Raw genomic sequence first — 25,922 nt, 5'->3', positions numbered from 1 at the left:
AAGCCGCGGCGGTGTTGGAAAACTTATGCGCCGAAGCTGAAATCACTCATGCAGGCGCCTCCGAAGCTGAGAAGCGTGGATCAACACCAATGCTTGAGCTTCATATTAATTTGGCCATGGGCGATTTGTTCAATCTTCTTTGGTTTTGTCTAGAGCACCTTTTGAAGATTGATAGTTCGGCTGGAAATTGCACGAGCAGCAAGAGCAGGTGTCATGTCTCCGTTCTCGGCGAATAGTGAGGGCGTTGTCGAGCCGCACATTCAACCAAAAGGACAAACTCACCAGTACAACACGTTGATAGACCTTTTTCATCATAGCGTCACAACGAACCCGAGAGGTATTGCTCTTGATGACTGGACCAAAGAGCCTCCATCTCGGAAGCAATTGACATATGGCGAACTCGATGTGGCGTCAACCAACCTATGCCAGCATTTACGAGAGCGTGGGGTTGGACCAGGCAGCATCATTCCAATTTTATCCACGCGGTGTTTTGGAATGGCCATTGCAACCCTGGCAGTTTTGAAAGCGCGCGCATGTTACGTCCCAGTCGATTTGAGTTCATGGGCAAAAGATCGCATCGAAAAGACCTTGTCAATTGTAGACTTCCAGATCCTTATATCGACTGATGAGAGCTCACTGGACGTATACCCAGAATGTGGTGTTTTACTCGAGCCCAATTCGACTACCTTTGCCATGAAAAGCTTGGGTGAAGAAACTGTTGATCATTCTTCATGTCTCCAGCCACTTTGGGGAAATGGCACCGACTTGGCGTACATTATCTTCACGTCAGGCACAACTGGGACTCCAAAAGGCGTTATGGTTTCTCAAGAGTCGATCACGGCATATGTGCAAGAAGGCAGCCCCGGACCGCCTTTTAATCTCGACGTTGACATCTCGAGCAGAGTACTTCTTATATGCTCTATTGCTTTTGACGGTAGGGAGCTGCCGTACTCATTTCCGTCTAGGCTTGGCTGCTAACATTGGACCACAGCTTGTGTTGCCATTATGTTTAGTACTCTTTGCAACGGGGGTACACTGGTCTTAGCAGATCCACCTACCTTGGCGGCGGCTTCGGATGCGTGCTCCATCTTAATTTTAACGCCTAGCATACTTGCAACGCTCAATCCTGCGAATAAGTACCAGTCAGTACGAGCTATCTTTTTGGGTGGTGAGAGCCCAACCTCAACTTTGGTTTCTGCATGGGCGAGCGCGAATAGACGGATTTATAATGGATATGGCCCAACGGAAGCGACCTGTGGTGCACTCATGGCGGAGTTAAAGCCCGATCATCCCATCACGGTTGGGAAACCAATCTCATTCGCCGACATTAGACTCATTGATCCATCAACTTTAGAAGAATCGGAAGAAGGCGAATTGTATATTGGAGGCATAGGAGTTGCGGTAGGTTACTACCGCAACCCGGAGCTCACAGGAAAGTCGTTCGTCACTCGCAATGGAACTCGGTATTACAAGACTGGAGACTACGCCAAAACAACTCCGGAAGGCATCGTTCTCTGCGGAAGACGAGACTATTTCGTTAAAAATCGTGGATTTTTAATCAATCTCGAAGGCGACGTCGAACCGGCCATGGCCAGTTTCCCCGGGGTCCAAGCTGCCATTGCTCTACAATATAAGGGACGCCTTCATGGATTCGTGACTCCTGCAAAAGCTAAAATGCATTTGAGGGAGTATCTCGGGCAACATTTCAGCAATTTTCTGATTCCCGACGTCTTTCACGGCATGGATTCATTCCCTAATACATCTAATGGAAAAGTAGACCGTCGAGCACTTCTCGCATTACTAGAAGAGGCAAATCATGCTCTAGAGCCCCTCGACTTTAACGAGACCCTTACACCGCGGGATGCGGTGCGAAGAGCATTTTCAGGAGCCCTTGGGGTTCCGGAAAAGCAAATCTTTGATTCTTCCTCTTTTATTGACTTAGGCGGTCATTCTCTGGCAGCAGTCATGGTTGTTTCCAACCTTCAGAAACTTTCATATTCAGTTGAGGTGTCACGCGTTCTTCAACTGGACAATGTTGCAACTTTGGCCTTATCATTGAAACCATTTGACACTACAGCTGGCGCGGATTCCGATTGGCTTTATGAAGCTTCCTACAATTTCAAGCAAGGCATTGAGCCTTCGCTGCTGAAAGACGTGGAAGTGGAGACAGTGGCTCCCATGACAGATATCCAGACCCGAATGATTAGAGCATCAATTGAAAATCCGGGTCACAACTTTATAAAAGCGGCAATGACATTTGAACACGATGTGGAGAGCATATCCGAAACCTTACGGTATATCTGGACAAATGCGCTTCAACCCCATAGCATTTTCCGTACCTCTTTCCTGCTATCGTCCGGAAAAGGTGTACAAATAGTGCACAAAAGTTTTACAATGAGGTGGGAAGAAATTGAGGTGTCTGAAGATGACTGGCCGGTATCATGCAAAGAGTCAGAGTCGCTAGAGGCTGCTCACTCGAAAGTCTTCAATGAGCAAGATATATTGACCCTGTTCCATTTCAAATTACTCGTCGTGCGTCACCGAAAAACAAGACTCATTTGGACAATACATCACAGTCTCATTGACGGATACTCTGTCGCCGGAGTATTCTCTGGGGTACGTGCGGTAGCCAATGGGGAGAACTTGTCGGAGGTGCCGCATTTCGCTGAGGCAGCCTTTCATTTGCAACACATAGAGCATCAAATGGCAGAAGCAGCAGAAAGGTTTTGGGCTGACACGCTGAAGGTGAGTACTGTGGACGTTTCCAATTCATCTCATCGTGGCACCGCCCTCTCAGAAATTTTGAAGCATATGCTCACTGAATCTGCAGGATTTCAGTGCGGATTGCCGATTGAGAATTTCACCGCCAGCAAATTCTCAGGCATCGAGCCAGGGAGGTCAGAAATTTACACTACGCGCAACGCTGTCTGGACTTGATCAATGCGCTCGAAAGCATCGAGTAACTGCTGCAACCATCTTATACGCTGCTTGGGGCACTCTCCTGTCGCGTTATACGAGGTCAGAGCGAGTGACTTTTGGAGCGGTTCTCTCTGGAAGAAACCTTCCCATACCATTAATAGACCAAATCGTGGGACCCTTTATCAATACGTTACCGTTCCCTATTCATGTAGACGATGAAATATCGATCTATGATATTCTTCACCAAACATTCGAAACGCTTTGTGGAATGTTTGATCACCAATGGTCCTCTAACAGTCTAATCCAAAAAGCGACAGGGACTAGAGGCACTGACTTTTTCGAGACGGTATTCGCACTTCAATTTGATCTACCCAGCACACTTGGCGATTGGACACAATTACGGGCACCAATTGCCTTAACATTTGAAGAAAGTACAGAAGCGCCGTTAACTGTCCTAGTGGAAGAGGCTAGCGGAAACATTGTCCTCAGGTGTCTGTACAAGCGCTCCTACTTCAGTGCGGGAATCATGAAGCAAATGATGTCACAGTTTGACACCATATTGGAGACCTTCATGCGATCAGATCCAGACGATTTTCTGGGAGAGGTGTCTTCGGATATTGTGGACAGGTCATACCTTGCAACGCATTTCAATGGCATTGACCGCAGTAACGAACCCTATAACGGACCAAGAACGCTCAAAGCAGCTTTCAGCCGCTCTGTCAATGCACACTTTTATCTTCCCGCAGTAGAGTGGAGGGCATCAATACTCTCATATGGAGAACTCGACGAACGAACGAATGCCTTAGCTTCCTCGCTGGCGCCTCACATCGCCGCTGGCGACATAGTTTGCATATTGAGCGATGGATCTATAGAATGGCTTTGTGCAATCTTAGCAGTAATCAAACTTGGTGCAGCATACTGCCCGATTGATCAAAGCCTCCCTCAGGAGCGGCAAAAACTGATAGTGTCCGCCTCTAAGTGTGCTTGCATTATTTATCCGAGCGATTCATTCGAAGATACTTGCAAGTCGTTTGAAGGCAAGGCATGTTTTAACGTGCAGTCGTGCTTGCTAGATGCAGAAAACGAAAGGGATTTCTCAGAACGGGAATCTTCTCCTGAAGACCGCGTTTGTTTGATCTTTACCTCCGGTAGCACTGGCGTTCCCAAAGGCATGTCAAGTAGGGGCAGTCCTGCATTTCAGACACTGACTAACAAAAGGTTTCAGGTGTTCAGCTGCAAAACATTGGAATTCTGTCATTACTCGATCATGAGCCAGCTCGGTTACACTCCAAACCCGGTCAAAGAAATGCTCAACTCCTTTCTCTTGGTTCGTATTCGATCCACATTTGCCTAAACCATGTGAACTAACGAGAAGACCGATTTTTGCAGGGTTTGACTGCTGTGTGAATGAAATATTTTCTACCTTATGTTTCGGAGCTACACTTGTACTGAAAGATCTCCGCGATCCGCTTGCTCATTTAACTCAGGTTGATGCAACTATGGCCACTCCATCACTTCTCTCTGTGTTGGACCCACTCCATTATACCAACTTGAAGATTGTATGCTTAGTCAAGTCTTTTCTGGTGGAAGGTTTCTTCTGCTAATTTACGCAGGTCACCCTAGCTGGAGAAGCCGTCCCTCAGAGTCTGGTAGATAGATGGGGCCATGGAAGAGTTCTGCAGAATGGCTATGGACCAGCAGAAGTAATTATCAATGCTTCAAAAGGATTTAACAATAACACATGCTGACCAGCCCTCAAGTGTACTCTCTTGTGTCTAGTCGGCGAGCTGAAACCTGGTCAAAAGGTATCTATTGGGCGACCTGTGCCTCGATCAGTCTGCTACATTCTAGATCAGCGGCTACGACTCGTCCCCATTGGTGTAAGCGGCGAGGTTTTTATATCCGGAGTCCAGGTAACGCCTGGATACTTTGATTCCAATGAACCTTCTGGAAAGAACTTCCTGCCAGATCCATGGCACGATGGCTGGCAAATGTATCGAACTGGAGACATTGGACGATGGCTAGAGACCGGAGAGGTTGAGTACGTCGGCAGAGAAGATAACCAGATCAAGCTTCGAGGGTACAGGATAGACCTTGGTGACATCGAAGCTAATGTATGCGCCATTTTGCCGGATATTCGAAGCACCGCGGCGCTCATTATTGACGGCAATTTGGTAATCTTCGTATCTGCAGAGGGTCTTGACACTTTTAGCGCTCAAAGGCGACTTCAAGAGATTCTTCCTCACTTTTGTCGGCCATTTCGGGTCATAGCCTTGGAACAGTTTCCAACTTCTTCGAATCAGAAGATTGACCGAAAAGCTCTCAGTATGCTTCCCGCCAGCCGCATTGCCCCCGTTGATCCTATAGAGACCGAGACGGAACGGGTCGTATCTGAGGTGTGGAAACAGGTTTTGGGAAAGACCAGTTCATTCGAGATAGGAGCGCAGGATAATTTCTTCGATCTGGGGGGACACTCGCTCCTGCAAATCCAACTTGCTAAGAAGCTCTCAGATGCGTTTGGCGTGCACATATCCCTTAGGGATATCATTCAGCATCAGATCCTCCGAGACCTATGCAAGGATCTTGACGTGATCATATCGAAGGAGTCCGGTTCTAAACCAATGTCATTCTTGTCCAGCTCTCCCGTTGAGAAGGCGGAGTTAATGCCCTTGTCTTATCTGGAGAAAGATCTTTTTACTGAAATTATGGGCGTAAAAGAGACTACAGCGTTTAATATGCCGTTCGTTGCGCACATCAAGGGAAATATTGATATTTGTGTTCTCAGCCAGGCCGTCAAAGAGGTTCTTCTTTGCAACTCTATACTGCGGGCAAGATATACGTTAGTTGATGGATTGCCCTGTCGTTCGATCGCATCCAGAGTACAAAATCCGACTATCATCTCTGGCAAGCATCCGAGCAATTTCATTCAGCAAGAGATTGACAGGCCTTTCAGCCTGGCAGAGGAAAGTCCGGTTCGAGTTTGCTTGCTTTCAGACCGTCCTTCTTCCAGTTTGCTTGTTATCACAATGGCTCATATTATCGGAGATGCCACCTCGCTTGGGATATTTCTCAGACAGATCTCAAAACAGTATTCACATTTAGTCGGCTGCAATGGTTTATTCGACTCGTCCACAGCAGATAACTTGCGGTCAGACCAACAGGCGCTAAATTACCAAGATTGGGCCTGCTGGGCAAGGGACCAATTGCCTAATCCTTCATCAGAGCAATTCTGGAGAAGTTATCTGGCAGACTTGCCTCCTCCTCTTGGTCTTGTAACCCATGAAAGACCCCGCAAGTATCGCGGAATGTCCCGCAGGTGGAGTTTACGTCCATCCCTCTCTAGGCAACTCAAGCAGTTTGCTTCTGAAGCCGGAGTAACACAGCATCAGCTCATGCTTGCCGTGATTGCCCTTGTCGTACGGAATCATTGGACGGGAAAGAACGACGTCATTCTCGGAGCTCCTTTCGCCGATCGCATTGAACCCGGCACTGAAGAGATGCTTGGCCTCTTCCTCGATCGAGTGCCAATTCGCGTCAAGACAGACATAGGTCATAATGCATCGGCCTTTACTCTACTCGATCAAACGAGAGAGAGTAGTCAAGCTGCCATTGCCAACTTCATGCCTTTCCATCATATTCGCAGGCTCCTCGACGATTATGCTACAGCATCAGACTCTGCTTCTCTCATCGAGGTCATGGTGACGTACCATACTGTCGATGAGGCGGTTGATGAGGCGCTGCAATTTCCGGATGTCAGCATTGAGCGCATCCACGCACATGCGCGGGGTTCGAAATTTCCTTTGATGTTTGAGTTTACAGAGTCCAACTCTGAGATTGCCATCGATATCGAGTATGATATGGATTCACTCGGAGACGACAAGATGGATGCAATCGAATCCACACTCGCGGTAGTATTAGAGCTGGTCGCACAAAGGAAGAAGATGGGTGAAATTTTTTCTGTTTTGAGTATCGCTCAAAGTGTCTAGTTTTGCTTGCCTTTATTAGAAGTCATGAAAATCATGGCCCCACTGATGTTGTAAATTCCTGTAGTATCCAGGAAGACTTGGTAGATGTTTGCGATAGATATCCGTCACGAGATAGCAAAATTGTTAGATAGATTGCCTGGGCATTTAATTTTTATGTTGCGAAGATGATGCGACTGTGGCTTATCAAGACATTTTTGTTTCCATTCCCGCAGATATCCCTTCCCCTGAAAGTAACCATACGCTGTGGACTATGAATCAAACTCCCTATATATAAGGTTCCTCAACCTTTCTGACCCAGTACTCTCTGGCGGCTGAATTGGAGAGACCTCGAGGTCCCGTATTCGTGGCGCAATCGGTCAGGAATTTGTCGTTTGTGGTGTTGAAACGAGATCGGAACGCGAAAAGGGTATGTAACGTATTAATGACCTCCCAGGCTACATGGTCGTGATTTCATGTACGCATTTTCACCAAATTTCACTACAAGAATAGCATCCTCTCGATGCGGACTGGAACTCCAGCATCAGCAGTATGCCCATGGCAGAAATTCATACAATGTCCTTTAATTTTTTTTTTGTATTCTTCCTCTTTGCCAATGACAGAAAGGCCTGCACCTTTGTGTAGTACCCGGCGAAACCTGCGAATGGCGTTGCAATCCAGACCTACTCCGTAAGCCGTCAGCTCGACCCCTGACCCCTTTGTATCTTGCCAAACCTTCAGCCCCGGGCCTTATCCGCCGACGACCTCATGCGCCGGAGCCGTGGGTCATAAGCAGAACATACAAACCTACCTACACAAGAGCAATAATTCGCCGATGCTGACCATGACACAGTTTTGCGGCGTTCGAAGGACTATTCGTATAAATGGTTTTTTTTGTGATACCCGCCGGCGGGGCAACGTGCGCTAATGATGAAACGCCTTTTGTTGCATTGATTTAATTCTCGTCCAGCCATTTCTCTTGCTGTGCGCATTGTTTTGCTTTGTAAAGTCTACGTCCTCGACATCTCTTCTCGTCTTTAATTCTGTTTCTTTGTTGAATATTTCTACATTGAGCTTTTGCTCCGTTTATACATTTTGGAACCTGCTTCCAAGAAGCTTGATCATTCACGTATAAAATCGTGTATGAGAGAGGAAAAATTAAAGAAGTAAAAGAAGTTTTGGGGAAATATAAAAGAAGAATCTCCCAGAGATTCCCAATTCCAATTCTCCTCGGTTTAGATCTCGCTCGAAACGCCGTGGAGATGCAAGACATGACTCCAGAACCTGCCATGCATATTAGGCTATGGCCTATTGCGGTATTGGTGATTGCTACATCATTACTCTTCCGGAAAGCCTCTGTGGAGTTCTTCATCAGCGTATGTCTCACAGCTGTCTGTTTAATTTAACCTCTTTGCTATCCATTTTCCATTCCCTTTCCCAAGTCCCTCAAATCCGAACAAGGAAAATGTGAAGAAGAACCCGGGCAGTCTAAAATTTCACGCAATGAATTCAACACTTGCTAACAAGATGGCTGCTTGAACTCTGCATATGTAGGCCTTTCTCAAACTCCTATACAAAATCCGCGCAGCAGAAGGAGGGAGTCTTCTTGATGGCCCGAATTACTCTTGGCCAAACGGGCAGATGGTGGAAAAGTTTCTTCAAGCAAGAACAAAGTCATGGGAATGGGAGAAGAAGTACGGCAAAATCTACCGTATTTGGGCGGGGACTGTTCCTGAAGTGTGAGTTAATGGATTGACTAATATTTTTGCCCGTTCCCCCTTTCCATTTTTTCCACTTCGTTCCTCCTTACTTATACATACTCAACCGCATCCTTTCCATACTTACTTTCGATATTTAACTTTCTAACAATGAAATTCACAATGCAGTGTCATTACGGATCCAAAGGATGTGCAGACATTTTATCTTGACTCCTCCGACCATGGAAAATCTGACAAAGCTAATGCTGGATGGCTCCTATCTCTAATCATGGGATCAGGTGCAGGTCTGATTAACGGAGACTCATGGGTCCGTTTACGCAAGTCATTGGATCCGATGTTTTCGCACCGCCGAGCGCTCAGTCTACTACAGGGTTTCATCATTTCGTCCAAGGACTACGTGAATAACATTGATACCTACAGGCTGAGGTCTCAGCCAAAGTCCAATGGTGCGGCAGCGGAGCTTACTATGACCAACCAGGTTGCTGGTGCTGAAAAGAAGGAGAAGCAAGATGAGAAGGAGGACGGTGCGTTCATCGTCAATGCTGTCCAAGCACTGCAACGCTACCCTTTCTTTGAAACTGCTCGGATCTTCTTTGGAAACATGAATGCCGCGGAGACAGACCGGCTTTGGGAACTGTCCAAACTATATGGACGAGCTTTTCAGCACGTCATTGCCGGCGGACTCAATCGCACAAAACTTACAAAGTGGGCCAGGACGAAAAGCTACCGCGAGACAATCGAGTACCAGAAGCAATGGGACGAGTACTGCGAGCAATTGTACGAGACCAGAATCCGGGATGGTCGGCATCATACTCCGCTAGTCCAGTTAAAGCAAGCTGCTAGTAAGGGAGAAATTACCAATCGAGAGGTGAAGCACCGGATTATGCTGGCTCCGACCCCAATCCACCATTCTATACTATTTTGTACCAGACTTGCTAACATTTCGATCAATACGATTTCAGATCTACCATACCATAGCAGAATCGCTATTTGCCAATCTAGATGTAACGACGCATGTTCTTGCCTCTGCAATCATCTTGCTCGCCGACAATGCAAAAGTGCAAGCCAGCCTACGGAGCGAATTCCAAAAAGAATGCGCCAGCGAGAACGACCTAGAAGCGTACGTGAGCAGGAAAGATACGCTGCTTCATTACTGTCTGCTAGAATCGCTGCGGTTGCAGCCGGTGCTTCGTAAGTTTTTTGTGTGACCCTTAATGGCTCTATATCTTGCATGTTATTTGTCTTTCAACTTGGTACTTTTCTCCATTGTAACCATCTTTATCTCACGCTTCTTGTGGGGGAAAGAGAAAACGAAGCCAAAGCCAAGACTCAGCCCAACACGAGGATAGGTTGCTGATGCAGTTTCTTCCCCTTGCGCAGCATTCACGTTCCCAGAGTATGCGGGTCAGGACAAGGTTCTTTCAGGATACGTAATACCAAAAAATGTAAGTCTTGCTATTTCGATTTATTTCCATTCATACCGCACTACTCTCTCCTCACTTCCCCCGTCAATCCTTTCTTCCAATTCCTGTCCATTTATTTCTTCTCTCTTGTGCGGCATGCTAAATCCAGCGTCTGCTGTAAATAACTTTACATTTGGCATGTTGCTTCATCTTCAGGCCCACGTCATGACTGGCAATTGAACACCATGAGCCACAAGACAAACCTCACACTGACACCCCTTTTTCTTCTGTTCAGACCACTGTCATTATTGACGCATATGCAATCAACGTTCGAAACCCCTTCTGGGGTTCCAATAGCGGGGAATATCAACCATCGAGATTTGCGAATATCCCGGTGAATTCTGTAAGTCGTTCAATTGGCCCAAAAGTTTCTACCGGCCCTCTTCGCCCATTGCCCACCTTTCCTTATCCCAAAATTGTCCCATTACAAAATGATAAAACGAAAAGAAAAGTCAAGATATTAATAATAAAAATTTCCCGAAATGGCAAATATATGCAAAGAGTACGAACGGCTAACTGATCACTTCCCGAAATTGAAAAGCTTCGCTACAATCTCTCCTTATTCGGCTATGGACCTCGCAAATGTCTAGGTCAACATATTACTGATAAAATGTTGAGGACGTTTATCTACTTCCTCTTCACGAAATACAGAGTTTCAGTCCTTCCGAATCAGATTATTGACGGTGCATTCAAAGTTGATAAGAGCAGCTGGGTCGGCTTGTTTGACGTGGAACTTTCCCTTGAAAAGAGATAAGGGTCTAATTGTTTTTAACGCTGAGGTGATGCAAGAAAAAACCAACCGATGATAAACTGCGAAACCTTTTTTCTTACTTGTTCTCGAGATAATTTGTCCTATTATGCCTTTGGAAGCATGTCAAATCAAATTCGTTTCAACCTCTCCGCCAACTCCGTATAGCATGTATGAGCTAGTGGAACTGAATGGATTACACCAAAAATAAAGTAGATTGACCGGTCAAAGATCTACAAATCCCAAGGTGGCTAAAGATTGATATAAATCCCAGGGCTATCAAGTCTAAATCAGGCTCATCTCCGGTGGGTTTATAAAGCCAGATTCTGTGATAAATGTTGCAACGCACTCTATTCAGATGCATGAAATCTAGAAGACATAATTTGGATTTCATCTTTCCACTCATCAATATCCCTCTCCCATTGTGTCATTGCAGCTCCTGAACTGTCTGAAAGTCGAAATGACAGCATTGCACACACACGTGGCGCGCAAGAGCCGTGGACCAGGCATCCCTTTCTAGAGAAAGGCCGTTCCAAGATTCTTTCCTTGTTTGTTTTCCTTTTCTTCTATCACCACCACCGCAAGGTATTCACCGAAGGTCTTGGGTCTGTCGAGCTGGGTACACACAATAACCTTGATTCATATGTCATTGCTAACACAGCTATGTCCATTCAGAATCAAGATGAGCCTTATCTCACAGTGTGATTCTCCTGATTCTCCTTTTCCTGTTGGCGGAAGAAAAAAAAACGGCCGTACCTCATAGTACAAAGGCATGTTAATATCCGAACGCCTCTCACCAAACGCGGCTATGATTTATCGGACCTAAACAGTCATATATTGAAATTGAAACACCACAAGAAAAATTGCTTGGGTAGTCTCAACATATAATAATCGAAATTTGGCAGGAATCAAAGCGTTTAAAAGCCAAAGTTATCCAGCAACGAGCTAGTACTTGGCTCCTGGAAGCCTGCTGAATGTTTCACTCCAACTGGTGGTGGCGCCGTTTCTGACCAGGAGGATGTGGGGAGATCAGACAGGATTAGGGAGGTCCGCCGCTGGAACTTCGGTAAAGTGCTAATCTGATCAAGAGGATGGATTCCTGCTTTAGGTGGCGGCAAGAATTCCCAGTTCCTGACTGCTGTCTGATTAGAACTGTGCAAAATTTCACCGTCAATATATTCAGCTTACCCAAATCTAAAGCAAGCAAGTCACAGCCCATTCGATCATAGAGGCGAGCGGTGTGAATGACAAAATTCCATTCGTCCGTTGGTAGATTCTTTGATGCGCCATGTAATGTTTGCAACGTCTTCGAGCGCAATTGCCTATACAAGACAATTAAAGCAGGATCATCCACCAGGAAAGATTTCGCATGAAGGTTTGGCGATTGTTGGGTCTCAAGCAATGTATATACTGGCGACTGCGTCCAGTGAGCAAACAGCACTTCTACCATTGCTTGATATAGACTTACTATCAATGCGCGCACTGCGAGGTCGCGGCGTTTGAGCATCCAAAATGCCCATGTTGCCAACCATCGATCCCCTTCTTTTGCAGCTAGGGGAAGAGCCGTGTGTGTAAGGATCTCATGCAAAACGGGGCCATTGTCTCCCTCGTAGACTCGGACTATAGCTATTGCCAATTGAATGTCTTTAAGCTGATTAATGCAGACAAGCGCAGCATCTTTTAGATTTCCCGCAAGCAAGAAGAATGCAGCAGCATATTCTTGATTATCGTTAACCATAATTCATTCGTGCGACAGCAGAAATTGATATCTGAGACTTACGGAAACGTCGTTTTCCAAGTAATGCAAATGCATTCTTCAGCGCAGCAGTTCTCCATCGAGAATCCTGAAAATTGTTTGATAGAAGTTTTTGGGTTGCGGCTTGTTCTTTATTCCAGCTTGCCATTCGCCAAAGTCCCACAAGGACGTTCTTCTTTCGAAGAGCGATATAGTACAAGCTGCAGTCGATCGGATTCTTTTCGTCCGTTTTTGTATATTCATTGCGAGCAATGATTTCAAATTGAGCTCTCTGTGCGCTGCGTCAGAAGCTGTCTTTGAGTTTGGCGCATAAATAAGATGCACCTACCAAAGCTTGCAAATCCGTCATCCACATAAATACTCCACTGTCTCTGGCTTGCTCCCAGAGCATTTTCCCGAGGAAATGTCGCGAGACAAGATCCACTAAGATATCCTGGCTGCCACTGTGAAATGCCCATGTAATTTCCCGCCATGAAATAGTCGAATCGTTAAGACTATATTCGTTCAAAGCCGCTCGCCCTCGTCTGAGGAAGTGCTGGCGGAAAAAAAGCAAGAATCTTGTTGCATTGTCGTCCATTGAGCGACGGTGCTTTTCCGCCGTGGCGACGCATTCAACAATATCAGCAAGGTGAAATTGCTCCCAATTGGAGAGCTGTGGTATTTCAACGGTTGTCAATCTCTCATTGAGAGAAGCTGCCATCTCATCAGTGAAGGTCTCCGAGTCATCGGTAGAACTAAGCTCTTCATATGATAGGTCCTTTCGTGCCTTCGTCGGGCCCTTTTTTCGATGGTAAGCATGCGCATGTGAGTAAGGCATACACACTTACCTTGTTGTTTTCCAAATGGTTGGACAAGGATACGCCCAACAGGCTGTCAAGTTCATCGCCGGCCGTGAAGTACTTAAGTGCTTCATTCAATTCAAGGAGAATTTTTCTCACCAGAGCGGACTTTCCACAAAGTATGCACTGTGATAAAAATTGAGGATGAAAAACGGGTAGCGGCCCATTAAGATAAGCCACTATATCAAAAATCTCCCTCGAAAGCCGCTGCTTGCGTGAGACTCCTAGGCCGCTGATTTTACTAGCACTTATTTCAAGCTTTTTGTCGCACACCAGAAGCTGATTGCCGGATCCGATTACTAGATTGCCTCCCCCAAGCCAGGTCGAATCTCCAATAGGATGCGATGTTACTCGGCTGATATCTATTTCTCTGACAGTTGTCCAAGCCGCTTGAGCGCCAAAGTAATCAAAGCGTAGTTGCGAAAGCAGGTGGACCTTGTGTGGAAAGCCGACAGCCAAGATCGACTGCCCGTCAGGAGTCGAAGTCCAATCTAGATCTTGTACGTAATCTGGAGCTTCAAACTTTTTTTCATATTCGAGTTGAGCGCCGCGCATGTCCCATATAGTCAGTCGAAAGCCGTCTGAGTCTACCAAGGCCGTTTTTCGGATTGATGTTGCGCTCGCAAGTGATGGTTCACTAATACCGGTCTCCACGGCGGATGTGAGTAGCCATTGAACCTCTCTTAAATGTGTATCGACCTTTGCCGTCCATGACCGTAAAACGCCACTCTTTGTGTAGGATATAGCTACGTCTCTAGCAAAAGTATCGAGGAAACCGGATATCAAGTAGTCTGAACCTGCTGGATCAACGGGTAGCACAAATGCCAAGTCATCTTTCATACCCAAGTCAAATCTGAAAAATTCTTGTAAAGTAGGTTTAGTCCCATTGGAAAGTGACCGGCGATTTTCCCCATGACCGGGTAGATTTACTTCCCACGCTATGCCTTTCATCGTAGAGGTAATAGTTGCGACATATGCTGTCTCCCTCGAAGCCTCCGTCCCGGGAAGTGCAATGAGACACAACGGCTTTCCGGATACGGTGTACTCGACACTCGCTGCTTTACTCGCTGTTGCGGACCGCGCATCATACACCGAAATGCTAGTATGGTGTAAAAAGACCAGGAATTGGCCGTCATTCAACAGGCAGGTTCGATGAATATGCTCTGGCATATTTATTTTGCTTTGCCGAGAAATATTTGTGCCAAACCGAGTTGATATCTGTTTCCACACTATAACTTCATTATCGTCTGTCCTGGAAACGACGGCATTTCCGGCCGCAGTTCGAACAACCTTTTTGATTGCCCCACTATGACCAGACCAGGCAAGCCGAGGAGTGAGTCGCTTCTGGCGAGGCAAAGCGTCGAAAAACTCGTCCACTTGAGCTTCGAGCCATTCAATTCGGCCATCGAAGTGGTGCACTAAAAACGTAAAGGACTTATTGTGTTGAGGGTCGCAGAAATATTCAAATTGGGCGTAGCTATCATCAGAAGAGACATCCCTAAAGCCCCAGTCTAGGCCGTGAACATGTGCGACATTAAAGACCTTCGTCTTCACATGGGTTTTATAACCACTGTCTTCAACAGCCCAAGCAGAAAGGTTGCCATATTTATCAAGTACCACAACAATGTCCGGCGACCTGGCGGCAATCTCCACGAGATGCTCCAATGATTCCGCATTTGCACTTGGCTCATTTTTCGCACGCTCAATCGCCCATGCGAAATCTTGACTGTTGATAATGAAAGCGTATCGCTGGGTGGGTCGGGTATCAAATTGATGGGAAGCTAAACGCGGTTGAATGCACTCAAGCAGATCAATTTCAGCGGACAGTTGAAGGAATTGTAGGCCGTACGTGTCAGTTCCGTGCCAAATTCTGAGCTTATTGTCCGTGCAAATAGTATACAATACGTTCACTTTGTGCTCTTGGCGGGATGAGCATTGCCACTGGATCGCAGTTACCGCCGATGGATGAGATAGGTAGGTATAATCGAATCGGGTATCCGTAGGATCGAAAGATTGTCTTCTCCAGACTTTTACAAGTCGGTCGTAGGTGCTGATGGAGACGATTAGGCCAGCGTCAGGAGAAAACAGTGCGCATTTGACATTGTTTGCCAAGGCTCTGCTCCAAAGAAGTCTTCCTCCTTCACTGATAGACCAGAGTTGAAGAACGGAGCCTCCAACAAGCAACTCCCCAGGAATGCCCCATGAGAGGCTCAAAGAAGGCCTGTCCCTCTCTTTTTCAGCAGTTTGAGTCTCATTAAGCAAACAGCGCTTAGACCACTGGATTTTTCAGCTTCTTTCTGATATATCAGTACCTAATCAGCTGACCTTTGGTTGTTCGGTGTTATCATCAATTGGAGAATATATCTGAACTCTCCGCCCAGCACTCACGGCTATTGCACCCGTGGCTTCATCCAGTGCCACCGCATCGAGGAGGCAATTAGCGTCATGGTATATTGTCTGTAGAATCTCTCCGGTGCCGTTAAATATGACGAGGGAAGAGCCGGATACAAATGCCTGTAGCTTCTGTTAGGGAGTCGGCCGTGGGAAAGGACACCAAGACGTCATACAACAAGCCGGATATCTTTCCAACATCCAGTAGACAGAGCCTGCGGTCGTCGCCGTGGCTCTCCCGGCTGCACGGTCCACATCAATATCGGGCAAAGACAGAATCCGCTTCAGAACATTGCAGAATCATCCAGTCTGTGCCCTTTTATGGTCCCTCTGAAATAATGTAGTCTACCGGCGCACATGAGCTACATTTGGAGAAGCTCACAGGTCCGAGCATACTTGGTACCGAGATACGTAGCTTAGCTTTGGCTATGGTGTAGAGAGCACTACAGAGACACTTGATGCGAATATACTACGTAGTATAGAGCGAGGGGAGCAGGTGGAGGAGGAAAGTGCCGAGGGCTTGGTGGAAATAGTCATTGCGCGCCCCTACGTAGTACAGACAAGAGACCTCTCAAATCGAGTAAGGTACTTATGGACGAGGCCCCAAGTTCTGGAAGTGCCTCGTGCGTACGAGGGTACAAGAATCTTACCGCGCTATGACCGGAACAAGTAAAAATTCTGTAGAAATGTAACTTATATCAACAATAACAGCTATTGAGTAGATATTTCTGTCAAAGTCTGAAAACTCAACTGAGTAGGCATTTTAATCAAAAGAAACCTACTTGACCATCTCCTTCGCAGCAAAGATATATACTATTTCTAGTCTCGAATCTACAAGAATTGACCAATTGATTTGAAAACAGACCAAAAGTTATTTAAACTTCCTCGTAACTTATGTGTATATTTACTTAAAGAATCAGTGTGCCTGATTTCAAGCAAAAAAATAACAAGTGCACTCGTAGTTTGGGATATAACTTCTATATGATCACATTTTTTTTATGGGTTCCCGACGTGCTCACGCCGCTTGGGGGTTACGTTTGCCCTTAACTGGGCATCTCTCTTGATGCTGTATCAGACACTTTTCCCCTGCCCAAAACGTACTGTGCTAGGGGGCGCAACTTCATCTGTTAGGGGCTTTGAGGTGATAATACCCCAACCTGAATGATTCAACTTTTACGCGAGATATTATATAAAATGGAATAGAGAAATGATATTAAGAACATATTTGTTTTACAGATCAAAGGTATAATATCAACAATCGAGTGTCTTTCTTTTCAAGATTAAGCCCTACTTCGGGGTCATCCTTCGTTACCGTAGCGAAATTTCCTTAGAATTAGTTTTCTAGTGAAACACAAACAAGGAAAATTCATCTCACTTGATAAACAAGTAAATCAGTCGACATTTGGTTTCAAGAAAATTCATCAAATTTAGATGAAAGCTATGATCTTAAACATGATAAGCTTTGGTAAGGTTCTCAAAATGGGCAGATATTGCTGACCCCGAATGCGGTGGACAGCCCATGTTCATTTGTCGCAGCACTCGTAAGGCCGCAACACAAGCTTAATGGAAATATCAAAGATGGGGAAAAAATATTATCAGATCGATACTGATTGGTCGTTATTATTCTAATGCTTTGATTTCGAAACACGATTTCTGTTTCTTGGCTTGGTGCTGATGAATAAAAGGATAGAGTTGTGACAATAGTAGGCAAAGAAAGCATACACAGCGTCCAATACTATTGTCTGCTACTGATAGACACAAAGATATGTAAAATGCTCTTAAAGGCGGAAATTAGCAGCCAAAAGTCAAGTCACTTTATTCGAGATAATGAATGTCCTGATGGCCAAAGAGACTAGTTCAATGGGTGAGAAGGCATCACAACAGGACATCTCGAACAAGTGTCGCAGCAACATATATCAAAAAAGAAGAAGAAGAAGAATAAGAAAGAAAAAAAAAAGAAGGGGAAAAACGATATGCCAGAATCAATGTAGACCCATTTCCGGGGGGGTATCTTAAAGCCAATAACCAATGTCATGTTCAAGCAATGCTTCGAACTCCCCAAAATCATAACCCTTGTTTTTTTAAAAAAGAAAAAAGAAAAGAAAAAAATAGCGGGAAGAAAAAGAAACGAACGAAAATTATACACGAAATGGGAAAAGAATCATGGGCTCGAACAGCTGGCAGCCCAGATATGTCACTCAATAGTAATCGGCCTATCATTTGAGGTCTCCTCATCTCCAGCTAGATTACTTTCGGCGAGGATTCTCTCATCTAACGGTTCGCCACGAAGGGCCGATTGGGATTTCAGCCGTTGGGGAAAAGGCGTGCTTCTTGGTATCAGAGGCGTCGAGGCTGTTTGAGCCAATATTTTGGCTCGGGCAACACGTTTCGAAGGCGTGGTCAAGTAACCAGGTAAGGGAGTAATTGCGGAAATCTCATTAGCATCAGTGCCAAACTCGCCGAAGTCATAGCGGTCGATTAGTCGTGAAACGGTCCATCTACTGCTTTTCCAAGGCTTTCTCGAGCTCTTGCGGTTGCCATTCGGGGTTTTTGGCTGCTCGGCGCCTGGTTCCCGTTGAGACACTCGACCAGCATATGTTTCTGCCCAATAACGCAAAATGTTTCGAGAATGTCGGCGCTGATTGCGTTCTCGCAAGGAGTTAGCAGTTTCATGCCACCGTATGAATTCGAACACTCGCAAACTAAGCTTCCGAAGTAACCCCGCTGCAATAATTGATGTGTGCAGAGTGTCGAAATACTCTGCCTGTTGAACTTGCTGGGCCATCTGGTGGCTCCGCTGCACCCAGTGCTCGAGATTACGACGAAGGAGGTAATCCGTGATCGTTGAGTCCGCTCGTTGGACCAAGGACGCCTGATGTTCTGTCCTCTCTTTCCAGATGGCCAAGATGTGTATCCCAGAGCTTTCGACGCGTTTATGATGATATTTTTCGCTCGAAACATACATATTGCACAAGATAAAACAGCGTTGACGCCATGCAGAGAAAACCTTTGCAGCTAACCTCAACTTCAGCTTGCGTCTGATATACGAGTACGCCTCCCGACGCTTCCGTTTTCTAGCGTTGGCGAGAGCGTTTTCCCATCTTTTCAAAGAATGGACACTGAAAACATAAAACGCAGAAGCTACTGCCCAGCTGTCTATCAGCTTGAGGTGGTCGAGTTTTGAAGACCAAATTTGGAGGACAGCTTTGGAAATACGGGAAGCAGAGAGGCTCAATGTAACTAGTTCTCTCTGTCGGTGCATCTGAAGCTTAAGACGCCAGTGATCCAATGAAGACCTGAGGCTTCTCCTGTTCCGTGCAGATTGGAAAGCCATTTCTTTCTCATGGACCCTGGCGCGAAGAATCGTTTGTTTATGAAAAAGTCGATTATGAGTCTGCATCTTGAGCCGCCAATTTGTATACCTTTGCTGGAGCTTGCAGCGCCCGGCCAGAACCCATTTGTAGAGCGCTTGGAGAAGAAGTCGATCATCCGTACGAGCAGCAAGAGCTTTACAACGAAGATTGTCGTTCCAAACGGTCCAAGCGCTTTGAAGAATGCGTAGACGGTTGACTTTCGAAGCATCTGTTTCCATACGCCATTTCTTTACCCAAAGGCGGAAAACCTTGTTTAAAGTCTGGCAGGTAAGAGATCTAGTATACACCTCAGCAAGTGGCCTCAGTTTTGTGATTAGAGCCCAATCGCTCAGAGATTGCTTCATCAGTCGCTGGTCCTTGAAGTCATGCGCTTTGTGATGCAGAAGCCTTATATCTGAGACTCGTCTCGCCCATGAATGAAGAACTTTTCGTTGCAAGCGTTGCTTCTTGATACCATATGCCCATCCTTCTTTCTCTCGTCTTTCCTGCACTGCTTTGACCCAGCATATTAAAACTTTCCATTTCGTTTTCCCCGCCCACCAGACTGGAGCTCTTTTTTCGCAAAATGACCAAAACCATCGCCAATACATCGTGCGAAGGAGATGGGAGCAAAGAATGTCGTTTGCGTCGATCGCGATACTATCCATCTTCGAGACGCGCTGCCTGCAAATAGAAAAGAACTTGCGGAGGGTATGTTTTCGGACCTTGAGTTCATTGATACCAGTGCCATCTTTCCAAGCATTGAAAAATTTCGCTCTCAAGAGATGCCGGCGAGCAACTGAAGTGCGCAGGAGTTCTTCTGAAGTACACTGTGCCCAGTGACTGAAAGCTTTCGTCAATAGAAACAAATTTCGTGCTCTGATTGCACGCTGTTCCATGCTGGTGAAGAAACTTTCCGTCTCCGACAATTGTTGCCTGGTTCGAAGCGCGAGCCGCCAATGTCCAAAGCCGGCCTCGAGCAAGACAGCCCGATCCCGCCGTCCAGCAGTAGCCATCAAAGTATGATGATGTTTCTGGTTGATCATCGCTTTCGAGCGCCAATTGCGAAAAATTCGCCGAATTGACACAAATATATGATGATGGTAAAGATATTGCGCATCAGCTATCAACTCCGATTCCACACGTTGATAATGCCCCTCACTCCATGGGTGGAGAGAATTGGATAGCTTTGCTTGGTGTGTAAACTCAGAGCCTGATCGAGACATGAGCGGTAGCTCGCTGCGAGGAACAGATTGGCTAACGTAAGCAGGTGGTAACCTAGGCGCCGAAGATAGGGCAATGTCTGTTGCTAGATCAGATGTGGCCTTCACTGAGCCGGGGCGTTTATCATCCCTCCCGAAAGCGCCTTGAAACTTTTCAGGAAATTGATTCAACGAGGTCTGCGACCAGATAGCCTCAGTCCCATTAGATCCAATAATTAAGGAATCTTGCGATGTACGTCGCAGTGACATGGCTGAGTGTGGCCGGCCGGAAAGTTGTGGAGAGGACGCGCTCCAGGATGATTTAGAATTCCACCCTTTCTTCTCGTATATCGAGCTAATCGACGCGCGCCTGTTCGTTCTCAAAGGCGGTTCGTTTTCTGGGGAGCTGGCATAGTGAGACACCGGTTTCGTACATGTTGTCGCTACTGCCTTCAGGTCTTCTTCAACATCAATTTCTAGTTGAATGCCGATTTCGGCAAGTGCCTCCTCGAACTTTCGGTATAGCGAGAGCCGTGAGAGCTTCGAGTCTCCAAGTCGGAACAAAAAGCGGAAATAAAGAGGGTCGTAGTCTGGATCGAGCCCCTCATCGATCAAAACCTCTTCGTAGGCAGTGAAGAGGGCGCGAAAAGGCAGTCTCTGCGCGCCCGGCAATTCCTGTGCTCGGGTGACAATCCGGTGGAGGATTGCAACATCTTTAGACTTAAATCAGCGAGGATCAAAATGACCGATGTGGACATGAATGCGCAAACCTTGATCCGATATCCGACTATGGTCATTGATAGTGGACTGTGCGGTCGAGAGTGTAGGGGATAAAGACATCGACGGTGGTCCCGCTCTTTGCGCTTCCCAAAATCCATACGACGGAAACGTATGAAAAACGTCCTAGATAAAAAATTATGCAGGCGCGCAAAGTAGCAGATACCAGCAATGTAACTTTATGCGATATCAGAAGAATTCGAATCCATGCGCGAAAAATCTAGCATGGCAAGGGGGCAATGTGCTTGCAACGCGTCTTATTGGATGGTGATTAATGGAAAGCTATTGTAAATAGTTCCTTCCGGTGTTGGCGGCGAGAAGGTAAATATTCGGATACAAACGAGGTCGTATTGCCGGATTACGCGAAGGTTTCAGGATTCCTCGTGAACCCCTTCGATCGCCAGGACCTGGGCGCCATAAACCAGTTAGGTACCTTGAGATGTACATCCTTCCAACATGAGAGTCAGGATCAAGCTCCCAGCGCGATACTGCACTTGAACCGATGATATCTTCCTTGATCATTGATCGAACCCTTTGAAAATAGACCGATCTCTTGCTCTTCTTTCATTACATCATAATGCCTTTCAGCGCCAGACCTGTTGAGCGGTTTGCCCGGGCCACGGCTAAGTGCGGACCAGAGGTTCGCTCCTTCTGCTCTCAAATGCGACAACTGCTCTAACAAACTCTTAGGCTGCGCTGTATGGCAAATGCATTGTGGCTGATTATAATCACGTTCACAAAGACAAGTGCCTCACTCAATTTTTAAGGCTCAAGGACTGTTATCTTGTACGTTGGCTACGGTGGCATCTTTCGGAAGTCTCTGATGAAATTGACATGGCACAGAGCGCTCTGAGGAAATAAACGACTTAGCGCATAGATCACAAGTTACTCGCCTGAGTTTTTGACCACCAGTATTCGCGCACTAGGCTAAATATTTAAATAAATGTTGGATTTCTATCTAGAGCAGGATTCTTTGCTGCCAACTGTTCAATGTACTATTCCATGAATTGTAATGTCTACGATTCTAAATGACGCGGTGCTCGTAAAGTTTTATCTTCTAAAGGCTTACTAGAGTTTCATCAGTCGGAGTAAGAACGTCGCCTTTTGTACCTCCTGCTCTTCCTCCAGAATAAGATCGCGGGTGACTGAAGATCCTGCCTTCGATTGTCCCTCGGCAGTAGTGGTACTATCAAGCGATCTTCTAAGCGCTTTCTCGATCAGTGATGTTTGCTGCTCAAAAGCCTCCTTTATCCCAACCATTTCGGGATCGCTGAGAACCTGATATTCCATTTTCACGTCATCGGTAGGAACCAATCCCGCCTTTTTGCGCAGCTTTTGGACACGGTTTATAATCTCGCGAGCGAGACCCTCTTGTGCCAGTCCAGGGTAGATTTCTGCATCCAAAATAGTCAAGACTTCGTCATCCACATTAGGTTCTAAGTTCTTCGAGGCATCATCTTGACCGAGTGCCCGCTTAATCACGAGATCCTCTTGGCCAAGCTCAATTCCATCAACGACGATCCGTTTCGTCAGCGCAAACTGCCGAACATTGTCGCTGGTCAGGCTTGGAAGGGCCTTTTTAACCTTCTGTGCATCCTTCTTCAGCTTCTTGCCGAGAGTTGGCCAATCTGCCGTGACGCTGTACTGAACGTTATATTTGTCTTCATTGGCTGAAAGGACAAGATCTCGGATATTAAGCTCCTCACAAATGTAGGATTGAAGAGATCTGACGTCATCAAGATATTGCGGGTCTGGGTGGATCACAATGAGAGACTTCAAAGGGGTCTTAAGACCAATTGCTCTCCTCTCTCGCGATATGCGCGCGAGTTCAATGATCTTTTGCATCCTCCCAACACGACGTTCTACCGCTGCATCGAAAAGCTCCTCCTTGACCTCTGGGAAGGGCAAGAAATGTACACTCCTGGGATCTTCGCCCTGGAGTTCCCCGGGGATGTGAACGGCTAAACGTTGATAAATATTATCTGTAAGAAAGGGCGTAAATGGTGCAAGCCCTCTGCACAATGTGAAGAGCACCTCGAAAAGCGTATTGAGCGCGTGCTGTGTATCGTCGAGGCCGAGCTCACCCTTCAAGCGCTTACGGTTGAAGCGAATGTACCAGTTTGTGGTGTTGTCAATCAACGCCAACAGGCGAGGGACGACCGTGTATAGTCGATAAGCTTAGCCAACGTCAGCGTGTCAGTCACATTATGAAAGTTTCAGTGCTTACCGGCCATTTCTTCGTTCACAAATTTGAGAAGGCTCTGGCAGCTGGCGAGAATCCACCGATCCATAACATTCTCGTTGGTGGATCCTGCCTTCGGGTCGAACACATAGTCAACATCTTCCATCTTCTTCAGTAACGTGACTTGTCCTTCAAAGAATTTGTAACTGTTCCACAGAGGAAGTAAGACCTTAGCAACGATTTCCTTGACCCCCGACTCCTTGAACCTGAGCGGCTCCGCTCGTACAACAGGAGAATTAATAAGATAGAGCCGAAGTGCATCGGACCCATATCTGTTCATTATGAGGGAGGGGTCAGGATAGTTCTTGAGCCGTTTTGACATCTTTTTCCCATCTTCGGCAAGGACTATGCCGTTTACGACGCAATTCTTAAACGGCAAAGTGCCAAAGAGATGGGTGCCGAGGACTGCAAGGGTGTAAAACCATCCACGGGTTTGATCCAACCCCTCTGCTATGAAATCTCCAGGGAAAGACTTCTCGAAGACGCCTTTATTCTCGAAAGGATAGTGTTGCGAAGCGTATGGCATACTGCCCGATTCAAACCAGCAGTCAAAAACTTCCTCGATGCGACGGAGAACACCGGTTCCTCTTTTACTGGGGATTGTAATTTTGTCGACATGATCCCGATGCAAATCGCTCAGATCTCCTTCAAACCCACTCAGCTCCTTGAGCTCCTGAACGCTGCCGACACATACTATCTCGGTGAAATCCTCGTTTGCCCATAATGGTATAGGGGTCCCCCAGTAGCGATTCCTTGAGACGTTCCAGTCCCGAGCATTTGCAATCCAGCTGGCGAAGCGCTTTTCCTTTACAAAGGCAGGTACCCAGTGGGATTTCTCAATATTATCCAGCATTTGCGGAATGATATCGGGTATCCTCACAAACCATGCCGGAACAGCCCGATAAATAAGCGGCGTGTCAGAGCGCCAACAGAACGGGTAGCTGTGAGTAATTTGTCCATCCACAACGAGACGGCCAGTATTCTTCAGATGTTTAATGATAGCCTTGTCCGCTGTCTTTACATATTGGCCCGCAAAATCTCGCACTTCGGAGGTGAAACAGCCACTGTCATCCACCGGGTTCGGAGGCAGGCGCTTGTCACTGATCACTCCTGCCTGGAAAGCAACATTGTAGTCCTCTTCACCATAAGCTGGAGCTTGATGCACAAGACCAACACCGCTATCTTGGGTGACATAACTCGCATTGAGCACCCGGAAACCAACATCCTTGAATTCCTCATAGAAATAGTCAAAGAGTGGTTCGTATCTCCAGCCTAGCATGTCTTTGCCTTTAAATCGTTGAAGGATCGTGAACTTTGCCTTCTTCGGATCCTTGTACAATGTGCGAATAAGTGCCTCTAGAAGAATATAGTTTTTGCCAGACTTTTCATCGTGGATTTTTATATAATCAAAGTCCGGATGGGCAGCAAGACCGGTGTGAGCTGGCAGGGTCCATGGTGTTGTTGTCCAGGCCAGCAGGTTGGTCGTGGGATCATCAAGGAGAGGAAAGGAAACGACAATAGCGGGATCCTGTGTGTCTTTATAATTTTGTTGAGCTTCAAAGTTACTGAGTGGAGTATGGAGTGCGGTGGAAAATGGCATAACGCGATAGCCCCTATAGACCACCTCTTTTTCGAAGAGCTGCTTGAATACCCACCAAACGGATTCCATGAATGTGGGATTCATAGTCTAATGCGTTATGGATACTTAGCATTTGCTCTGAAGATTTTAGACAGTTGAGGAAGCGATTACCTTATAATCATTATCAAAATCAATCCACCGACCAAGTCGATCGATTGTTTGTCGCCATTCAGATGCAAATCTCATGACAATAGCCTTGCATTCTTGATTGTAGCGCGTAATTCCCAATTCCTGGACTGCTTGCTTCCCTGATACTCCCAATTTTTGGTCGATTTCGTATTCGATTGGCAACCCATGCGTGTCCCAGCCAAATCTTCGTTCAACAAAATGGCCTTTCATAGACCAGTATCGAGGAATAATGTCTTTGATCGTAGACGCCAGCAGATGGCCATAATGCGGGAGGCCCGTCGCAAATGGAGGTCCATCATAGAAAGTGTAGGGTTTTCGGCCTCGAGAAAGTTCTATTTGCCTTTCAAAAGCTTTGATTTCTCTCCACCTCCTCAGAACCACTTCTTCCTCCCTCGCGAAATCGATAGACATGGCAAATCACTTCGAGGAGGTTGCGACGCTCAACTATACAAAAGTTGTAGTGGGGTGTTTTGGAGGGGATCTTTTTTATCGGTGCTTGTGGATTAGAACCCCACGGCAAGCGAAATGACTCAGGATCTTAGGGAGTATTCCAGGAAGCAATGTTGGCACTTGTGCGGTGCTGTACTGCCATACCCGAAGGACCCCTCGGTACATCGTACTTTCAGATTCTGCAGTCTTTTCTCACGGAACGTCAAGGAGTTGGTCTCGCGACACCAGGTGCGTTGCGTGGGGTATATATGACGATGAAAGGGTGATTACATACTAGTCGCACAGCATTGTGACTCTGACTGAAGCAGCTCTGACTGGATGTAAAATTTATTGT

At 46.4% G+C, this 25,922-nt stretch overlaps 6 protein-coding genes across 6 annotated transcripts; 3 read left to right on the top strand and 3 right to left on the bottom strand.

Moving 5' to 3' along the window:
- Nucleotides 1–38: 38 nt before the first annotated feature.
- On the top strand, nucleotides 39–7,115 carry L228DRAFT_244017 (nonribosomal peptide synthase GliP2). The gene is made up of 7 exons (XM_018331823.1): nucleotides 39–934; nucleotides 992–2,745; nucleotides 2,831–4,088; nucleotides 4,145–4,246; nucleotides 4,309–4,478; nucleotides 4,533–4,622; nucleotides 4,680–7,115. The coding sequence occupies exons 1-7, from the start codon at nucleotides 214–216 to the stop codon at nucleotides 6,903–6,905; spliced, it is 6,321 nt and encodes a 2,106-aa protein (XP_018190776.1). The 5' UTR covers nucleotides 39–213; the 3' UTR covers nucleotides 6,906–7,115.
- A 734-nt stretch (nucleotides 7,116–7,849) lies between these two features.
- L228DRAFT_244016 (cytochrome P450 monooxygenase GliC2) lies at nucleotides 7,850–11,034 on the top strand. The gene is made up of 7 exons (XM_018331822.1): nucleotides 7,850–8,257; nucleotides 8,436–8,620; nucleotides 8,768–9,467; nucleotides 9,562–9,790; nucleotides 9,980–10,044; nucleotides 10,298–10,405; nucleotides 10,604–11,034. The coding sequence occupies exons 1-7, from the start codon at nucleotides 8,153–8,155 to the stop codon at nucleotides 10,814–10,816; spliced, it is 1,605 nt and encodes a 534-aa protein (XP_018190775.1). The 5' UTR covers nucleotides 7,850–8,152; the 3' UTR covers nucleotides 10,817–11,034.
- Nucleotides 11,035–11,514: 480 nt separating this feature from the next.
- L228DRAFT_217594 (WD repeat protein-like protein) lies at nucleotides 11,515–16,245 on the bottom strand. Its single transcript, XM_018330160.1, has 8 exons — nucleotides 15,973–16,245; nucleotides 15,731–15,919; nucleotides 13,394–15,682; nucleotides 12,895–13,344; nucleotides 12,591–12,837; nucleotides 12,279–12,529; nucleotides 11,999–12,227; nucleotides 11,515–11,948 (listed from the first exon to the last, which is right to left on the bottom strand). The coding sequence occupies exons 1-8, from the start codon at nucleotides 16,051–16,053 to the stop codon at nucleotides 11,728–11,730; spliced, it is 3,957 nt and encodes a 1,318-aa protein (XP_018190774.1). The 5' UTR covers nucleotides 16,054–16,245; the 3' UTR covers nucleotides 11,515–11,727.
- Nucleotides 16,246–17,990: 1,745 nt separating this feature from the next.
- On the bottom strand, nucleotides 17,991–21,191 carry L228DRAFT_265697 (Sfi1-domain-containing protein; the record flags this gene model as incomplete). The annotated part of the gene is made up of 2 exons (XM_018334752.1): nucleotides 17,991–21,064; nucleotides 21,122–21,191. 2 exons carry the CDS (start codon nucleotides 21,189–21,191, stop codon nucleotides 17,991–17,993), a joined length of 3,144 nt encoding a protein of 1,047 aa, XP_018190773.1.
- Nucleotides 21,192–21,560: 369 nt separating this feature from the next.
- Nucleotides 21,561–22,051, top strand: L228DRAFT_244013 (hypothetical protein). Its single transcript, XM_018331821.1, has 2 exons — nucleotides 21,561–21,768; nucleotides 21,819–22,051. The coding sequence occupies exons 1-2, from the start codon at nucleotides 21,706–21,708 to the stop codon at nucleotides 21,987–21,989; spliced, it is 234 nt and encodes a 77-aa protein (XP_018190772.1). The 5' UTR covers nucleotides 21,561–21,705; the 3' UTR covers nucleotides 21,990–22,051.
- Nucleotides 22,019–25,630, bottom strand: L228DRAFT_244012 (isoleucyl-tRNA synthetase). The gene is made up of 3 exons (XM_018331820.1): nucleotides 25,121–25,630; nucleotides 23,356–25,057; nucleotides 22,019–23,305 (listed from the first exon to the last, which is right to left on the bottom strand). Exons 1-3 carry the CDS (start codon nucleotides 25,547–25,549, stop codon nucleotides 22,197–22,199), a joined length of 3,240 nt encoding a protein of 1,079 aa, XP_018190771.1. The 5' UTR covers nucleotides 25,550–25,630; the 3' UTR covers nucleotides 22,019–22,196.
- Between the last annotated feature and the right edge of the window lie 292 nt (nucleotides 25,631–25,922).

This window comes from Xylona heveae (assembly GCF_001619985.1).
Source record: "Xylona heveae TC161 unplaced genomic scaffold L228scaffold_2, whole genome shotgun sequence".
In the NCBI taxonomy this organism is placed as follows: Eukaryota; Fungi; Ascomycota; class Xylonomycetes; order Xylonales; family Xylonaceae; genus Xylona; species Xylona heveae.
Note: the sequence above shows the minus strand (reverse complement) of the source record. Positions and strands in the feature narration are given on the sequence as shown.

What these genes read in the sequence shown, in the direction of transcription:
- L228DRAFT_244017 (XM_018331823.1), top strand. Translation starts at nt 214, where the DNA reads ATGTCTCCGTTCTCGGCGAATAGTGAGGGCGTTGTCGAGCCGCACATT. An exon ending in TGCTCAACTCCTTTCTCTTG is followed by an intron (nt 4,247 to 4,308) that starts GTTCGTATTCGA and finishes CGATTTTTGCAG; the next exon opens with GGTTTGACTGCTGTGTGAAT. An exon ending in ATGGCTATGGACCAGCAGAA is followed by an intron (nt 4,623 to 4,679) that starts GTAATTATCAAT and finishes CCAGCCCTCAAG; the next exon opens with TGTACTCTCTTGTGTCTAGT.
- L228DRAFT_244016 (XM_018331822.1), top strand. Translation starts at nt 8,153, where the DNA reads ATGACTCCAGAACCTGCCATGCATATTAGGCTATGGCCTATTGCGGTA. An exon ending in GCGGTTGCAGCCGGTGCTTC is followed by an intron (nt 9,791 to 9,979) that starts GTAAGTTTTTTG and finishes CCCCTTGCGCAG; the next exon opens with CATTCACGTTCCCAGAGTAT. An exon ending in GATACGTAATACCAAAAAAT is followed by an intron (nt 10,045 to 10,297) that starts GTAAGTCTTGCT and finishes TCTTCTGTTCAG; the next exon opens with ACCACTGTCATTATTGACGC.
- L228DRAFT_217594 (XM_018330160.1), bottom strand. Translation starts at nt 16,053, where the DNA reads ATGTGGACCGTGCAGCCGGGAGAGCCACGGCGACGACCGCAGGCTCTG. An exon ending in TGACGGATTTGCAAGCTTTG is followed by an intron (nt 12,838 to 12,894) that starts GTAGGTGCATCT and finishes CGCAGCGCACAG; the next exon opens with AGAGCTCAATTTGAAATCAT. An exon ending in CTTGCTTGCTTTAGATTTGG is followed by an intron (nt 11,949 to 11,998) that starts GTAAGCTGAATA and finishes CTAATCAGACAG; the next exon opens with CAGTCAGGAACTGGGAATTC.
- L228DRAFT_244013 (XM_018331821.1), top strand. Translation starts at nt 21,706, where the DNA reads ATGCCTTTCAGCGCCAGACCTGTTGAGCGGTTTGCCCGGGCCACGGCT. An exon ending in CGGCTAAGTGCGGACCAGAG is followed by an intron (nt 21,769 to 21,818) that starts GTTCGCTCCTTC and finishes ACAAACTCTTAG; the next exon opens with GCTGCGCTGTATGGCAAATG.
- L228DRAFT_244012 (XM_018331820.1), bottom strand. Translation starts at nt 25,549, where the DNA reads ATGTCTATCGATTTCGCGAGGGAGGAAGAAGTGGTTCTGAGGAGGTGG. An exon ending in ATTTTGATAATGATTATAAG is followed by an intron (nt 25,058 to 25,120) that starts GTAATCGCTTCC and finishes ATAACGCATTAG; the next exon opens with ACTATGAATCCCACATTCAT. An exon ending in TGTGAACGAAGAAATGGCCG is followed by an intron (nt 23,306 to 23,355) that starts GTAAGCACTGAA and finishes ACGTTGGCTAAG; the next exon opens with CTTATCGACTATACACGGTC.